Raw genomic sequence first — 6,000 nt, 5'->3', positions numbered from 1 at the left:
CCGCGCCCGGCCTAGTCTTTTTTTTTTTTTTTTTTTTTTTTTGAGGCGGAGTCTCACTCTGTCGCCCGGACTGGAGTGCAGTGGCCAGATCTCAGCTCACTGCAAGCTCCGCCTCCCGGGTTTACGCCATTCTCCTGCCTCAGCCTCCCAAGTAGCTGGGACTACAGGCGCCCGCCACCTCGCCCGGCTAGTTTTTTGTATTTTTAGTAGAGACGGGGTTTCACCGTGTTAGCCAAGATGGTCTCGATCTCCTGACCTCGTGATCCGCCCGTCTCGGCCTCCCAAAGTGCTGGGATTACAGGCTTGAGCCACCGCGCCCGGCAGGCCTAGTCTTCTTTTTCTCTTCCTGCTGAAAGGCTGTTTCACTATTTGATAAAATCTGTACTAATGGTGGTGGGTATTTGGATTGTTTCTTGTTTTTTTGATATTAAAGTGCTACCGTGAACATTTTAATGCATGTTTTCCAGCACTCAAGTACAAGAGGCTCTCTAGGGTAATTTTTTCAGACTGCAGACTATAGTCTGTGAGTGGGTTATGAAATCAGTGTATTGGTTCATGATAAGGTTTTTAAAAATCTAGAGTGCTTCACATAGTAAATTTTAAAATGATATGTGTTTAAATTATAAAATTTTTTGTAAGTGTACTTGTGTGTGAAATACATAAGGCTTACTTACAAATTAAGGCAGAAATGTTTGAAAAAGTGGCTGGGAATGGTGGTGCACGCCTGTAATCCCAACACTTTGGGAGGGGGAGGTGGGTGGATCGCTTGAGCTTAGGAGTTCAAGACCAGCCTGGGCAACATAGTGACACCTCATCTCTATTTAAAAAAAAAGAGAAATGTTTGAAAAAGACTGTTTTAGGTCTAAGCATTGAGGATGGAGCTGTGGAATCTAGGGTAATGTTCTCAGTGAGGGTGATTTTTTTTTTCCCCCGTAGAGTCATTTGACATTGGAGATATTTGTTACTGGTTGTCACAACTGAGGGAGTGAGTGGGTGCTACTGGCATCTAGTAGGTGGTGGTCATGGATGATGCCAAACATCCTGTAGTCCACAGAACAGGCCCCCACGCCAAAGTCTAAAGTGCTAAGGTTGTAAAACTTTTTCTCTAGGATTTGCATATCTTCACGTTAATTAGATTATTCCAAGTTGATTCTCAAAGTAGATATACCTGTTTTCAACCTTATTAGCAATATACGAATGTTCTATCTGTTTTTTTGAGACAGAGTCTCACTCTGTTACCTAGGCTAGAGTGCAGAGGCGAGATGTTGGCTCACTGTAACCTCTGCCTCCCAGTTTCAAGTGATTCTCCTGCCTCAGTCTCCCAAGTATCTGGGATTACAGGCGCCCACCACCATGCCTGGCTAATTTTTGTATTTTTAGTAGAGATGGGGTTTCGCCATGTTGGCAAGGCTGGTCTCAAACTCCTGACCTCAAGTGATCGGCCCCCCTCAGCCTCCCAAAGTGCTGGGATTACCACCACACCTGGCTATTGTTAAACCTTTTTAAACTTTGTCCACATTTCATATTAGAGACATTAAAATATTTGTTGTACTGGGGTAAAGAGCCTTTCATTGTCTTAATTAGCATTTCTTATAGTCAGTAAGGCTGAGCACTGCTTTCTTTTTTCTTTTTTTTGATTCTGAGATGGAGTCTTGTTCTGTTGCCCAGGCTGGAGTGCAGTGGCAGGGTATTGGCTCACTACAACCTCCGCCTCCCAGGTTCAAACAAATTTTCTGCCTCAGCCTAGCAAGTAGCTGGGATTACCGGCACTCCACCATCACGCCCGGCTAATTTTTTGTATTTTTGGTCGAGACAGGATTTTGCCATGTTTCCCAAGCTGGTCTTGAACTCGTGAGTTCAAGCAGTTTGCCTGTCTCAACCTACCAAAGTGCTGGTATTATAAGCATGAGCCACCACACTGGGCCTCTTTTTATGATTTCTTTTTTTTTTTTTTTTTTTGAGAGGGAATCTCGCTCTGTAGCCCAGGCTGGAGTGCAGTGGCGCAATCTTGGCTCACTGCAACCCCTGCCTCCCGGGTTCAAGTGATTCTCCTCCCTCAGCCTCTTGAGTAGCTGGCATTACAGGTGTGTGCTACGGTGCCTGGCTAATTTTTGTATTTTTAGTAGAGGCGGTATTTCACTATGTCCGCCAGGCTGGTCTCCAGCTCCTGACCTCAGTTGATCCGCCCACCTTGGCCTCCCAGAGTGCCGGGATTACCGGCCTGAGCCACTGTGCCCGGCCTTGTATGATTATTGGCTCATTGGTAGGCAGCGTTTTCAATATTTATTGTCCACTTGCATTTTTTTGCCCTGCTTGTATTTTAGATATTTTCCCCATTGAGTGGTTGTGTGTGTGTGTGTGTGTGTGTGTGTGTGTGTGTTGCATGAGAGAGAGTGGTATGGTTCTTACATGTACTCTAGATAGAATTTCTGTATTTCGCTTCAGATATCTTTTCTCAATTTATTTTGTGTTTTAATTTCCTTTTTACTTTATAAGGAATGTCATTTACTTAAATAGAACCATCCTTAAATATTTTGTGAGAAGTGTTTTTTAGGAGTTTATACAGTACAAATTAGTAGTCTTGGAATTTCTTGAATCTTTGTCAGCACAATCTTAATAAAACTATCTCTTTATCTTTCTAATATGTGATTTTACTTGTTAGAATGTATTCTTCATATGCCAATACTTTTTAGGCTCTGTTTTATGCTAGAGATATTTTTGATAAATTCTTGTTGGATCTCTTCAGTTGGTATCCATCTGAAAAATGCCTGGCTACTGTTAATTAGTGACGAAGTGGAAGAAGGTGGCCACTATGTTTTCATAAAGACAATCATGTTATTTTACTTGGCAAATCGAAGTATATAAAAATATTTTTATTTTTAAAAGGTTGGAGGCGAGATAGAGAAAAAAGAGATGATCAAGATGAAGTTTCCAGTGTGAGAAGTGAGGGTGGTAATATCCGAGGTTCCTTTAGAGGTCGAGGACGAGGCCGAGGACGGGGAAGAGGACGAGGCAGAGGAAATCCTCGATGTATGACATAATTTTTGTTTTGTTAAATTAGATAAACTTTGAAAAAAATAGAGCAACTATCCTCTGTTATGTTTTAACTAATTTTCTTTGGTAATAGATGGTTTTATGTTTGTTAACCTTTGAAGTTCTTCACTTTATCCGTAGTAACTATTTTTTTTCTAATATGTGATTACCTTTCTTTTTCTTTATTCACATCAAGTGAACTTTGATTATTCATATGGTTATCAAGAACATGGTGAAAGGACTGATCAACCATTTCAAACAGAACTTAATACCAGTATGATGTATTACTATGATGATGGTACAGGTGTACAGGTGTATCCTGTGGAAGAAGCATTGCTTAAAGAGTATATTAAGCGTCAAATGTAAGTGGATGTTTGATGTAAGCAGATGGGATAGCAAAATCTGTGGCAATATCAAACTTTAATGTTACTGATAATGAATATGTTATAATTTTTTTTTTTTTTTTGAAACAGAGTCTCGCTCTGTTGCCTAGGCTGGAGTGTAGTGGTATGATCTTGGCTCAATGCAGCCTCTGCCTCCCGGGTTCGAGTGATTATCATGCCTCAGCCTCCTGGGTGGTTGGGATTACAGGCACATGCCACCACACCTGGCTACTTTTTGTAGTTTTAGTCGAGAACGGGTTTCGCCATGTTGGCCAGGCTAGTATTGAACTCTCAGCCTCAGCTGATCTGCCCACCTTGGCCTCTCAAAGTGCTGGGATTATAGGTTGAGCCACCATGCCTGGCCTGTTATAACATTTTTAAAGCTACTTATTAGTAAAGGTTGGAAAATGTTAAAAATTATTTTGATTATATATTTTTAGGGAATATGATTAAAATAGGTATTTGAAAAATTTTATATTTGGTTTATGTTGTTTATATAAGTCTCCTGGCTTCTATACTATTTAGATATTTTTCTCCTTAAAGGAGATTAGGTAAAATGTTATTGCATAATATGAATAAATATAAGACTGTAAAGCTTCTCTATATATACTTGAAATTGAACAAGTAAAATTTGGCTTATTATTTGCCAGTAGGTGTTTATATTAGAATTTGCAAATGAACATAAATAACAAAATCTTTTAATTTTCTTCTTAGCAATTGACTTCTGAATTCTAAATTTTTTATCTTCTGAGTTTTTCTTTGTGACATGTAATTAAATGGGGACTACCTTATATGTTAGTTCAGACTTCCTACTCTAGTTCTCATAGTAGTTGCTTTTGGGTACTAAATGTGAAGTCAGGAGAATATCAGCTCTATTTTCTGAAAGGAAAAACAAACCCTATGTGTATTAGTATTGTATAGGATATTTTGCTTATTTATAGGCAAGAGAAAAATGTTGCCAAGCAGTTTGCACAACCAATTTGTTAAAACTTGAAATTTTTCTCTCCTTACAAGGTGAAGGAAAAGGGCTATTTTTGAAAGGGCATAAGCATTTTAGAATCATCTATTTTTCCAAAATAAAATAGACTCTACTCTGTTACTAGAAAATTTCTTTATCATCATCAGCCAGGTACCTTCCTGGGTTGCCTTCATGGTGGATCCAATTTGCTTACAGTGTGGAGCAACTTGTTTATTTTGTTCTTGCTTCTTTTGTTACAGTTGATGCAAACACTGAAGAAAAGGGCCTTTTTGTGGGCAGAAAGTGCTTGACATGTGGCTGTCAACTTCATACCACTATTACTGTCTTTTTTGTAACTTTTGCTGCCAAGCCCCTTCTGAGACCTGACAGTGGACATGCAACTCCATGTCAGGATAATCGGCCTCCAGTGCTCATACAAGTGAGGGAGGAGCAGAGCTACTTCAGTGTTGACAAAATTTCTGATCATGCAGTGTAGAATCCAGAGCCTCTAAGGTAGGACTTGATGATGTCCCTAGGACGCTGAGCAAAATGTCAGACATGGCATTGGTCATGCCTCTTTTTTTGGTTGATCTAGCAGTAGGGGTTTTGGCAAATGTTAGTAGAGCACTAGGTTTAGTGTGGCTTGTTATTATTACCATTATTTGATTAGTGGAGATGTGGCTTTGAAGGAGTCGTGCTTTTTACCTTGTATTATTTGGTTTCTAATATATAGATAGGCTGATTGATTAAGATTTTGATTTTCTTTTTGAGAAGTCACCAAAAGTTTTCCTGACACCTGTGGAAAAATGATGCAAAATGAATTGTAAAGCATGAGGCCTAAAAGTATTCAAAATGGTTGAAGGTCTTTTTTTTAAACTTTTTTTTTTTTTTTTTTTTTTTGAGACGAAGTTTTGCTCTTGTTGTGCAGGCTGGAATGCAATGGCACGATCTCGGCTCACTGCAACGTCCGTCTCCCGGGTTCAAGCGATTCTCCTGCCTCAGCCTCCCGAGTAGCTGTGATTACAGGCATATGCCACCACGCCCAGCTAATTTTTGTATTTTTAGTAGAGACGGGGTTTCATCTTTCTGGTCAGGCTGGTCTCGAACTCCTGACCTTGTGATCCGCCCTCCTTGGCCTCCCAAAGTGCTGGGATTACAGGCGTGAGCCACCATGCCTGGCCTACTTACTTGTTTTTAATATTTTAAGTGAAAATTTATATTAATTATTTGTGATGTCAGCATTAAAATGTAAAGATCTTGATTATTTCTAGCTGTGATAATCTCTCCTGGCACTGAGAGATGACAGATTTGCAGCTCTTTAGAGGTTTTTGCCTTTTTTCTTTTTTTTTCTTTTTGAGGCATTGTCTCACTCTGTCACCCAGGATGGAGTACAGCAGTGCAATCTCAGCTCACCTCAACCTCCACCTCCTGAGTTCAAGCAATTCTCCTGCCTTAGCCTGTCGAATAGCTGGGATTACCGGCGCGTGACACTGTGCCCAGCTAATTTTTGTATTTTTATTATAGACAGGGTTTTGCCATGTTCCCCCGGCTGGTCTCGGATACCTGAGCTCAAAGTGATCCACACATCTCAGCCTCCCAAAGTTCTGGGACTATAGGCGTGAGCCA

General features: G+C 40.2%; 1 protein-coding gene across 4 annotated transcripts in view; it reads left to right on the top strand.

Annotated features, from left to right (window-relative positions):
* Positions 1 to 6,000, top strand: part of LARP1B (La ribonucleoprotein 1B) — a 161,701-nt gene that overhangs the window by 31,500 nt on the left and 124,201 nt on the right. For all 4 annotated transcript variants that reach the window (XM_026454125.2, XM_026454126.2, XM_026454128.2 and 1 more), the window contains exons 6-7: positions 2,887 to 3,030; positions 3,230 to 3,395. In XM_026454125.2, coding sequence (XP_026309910.1) covers positions 2,887 to 3,030; positions 3,230 to 3,395 — 310 coding nt within the window. The remainder of the gene's footprint in view (positions 1 to 2,886; positions 3,031 to 3,229; positions 3,396 to 6,000) is intronic.

This window comes from Piliocolobus tephrosceles, chromosome 3 (assembly GCF_002776525.5).
Source record: "Piliocolobus tephrosceles isolate RC106 chromosome 3, ASM277652v3, whole genome shotgun sequence".
NCBI lineage: Eukaryota > Metazoa > Chordata > Mammalia > Primates > Cercopithecidae > Piliocolobus > Piliocolobus tephrosceles.
Note: the sequence above shows the minus strand (reverse complement) of the source record. Positions and strands in the feature narration are given on the sequence as shown.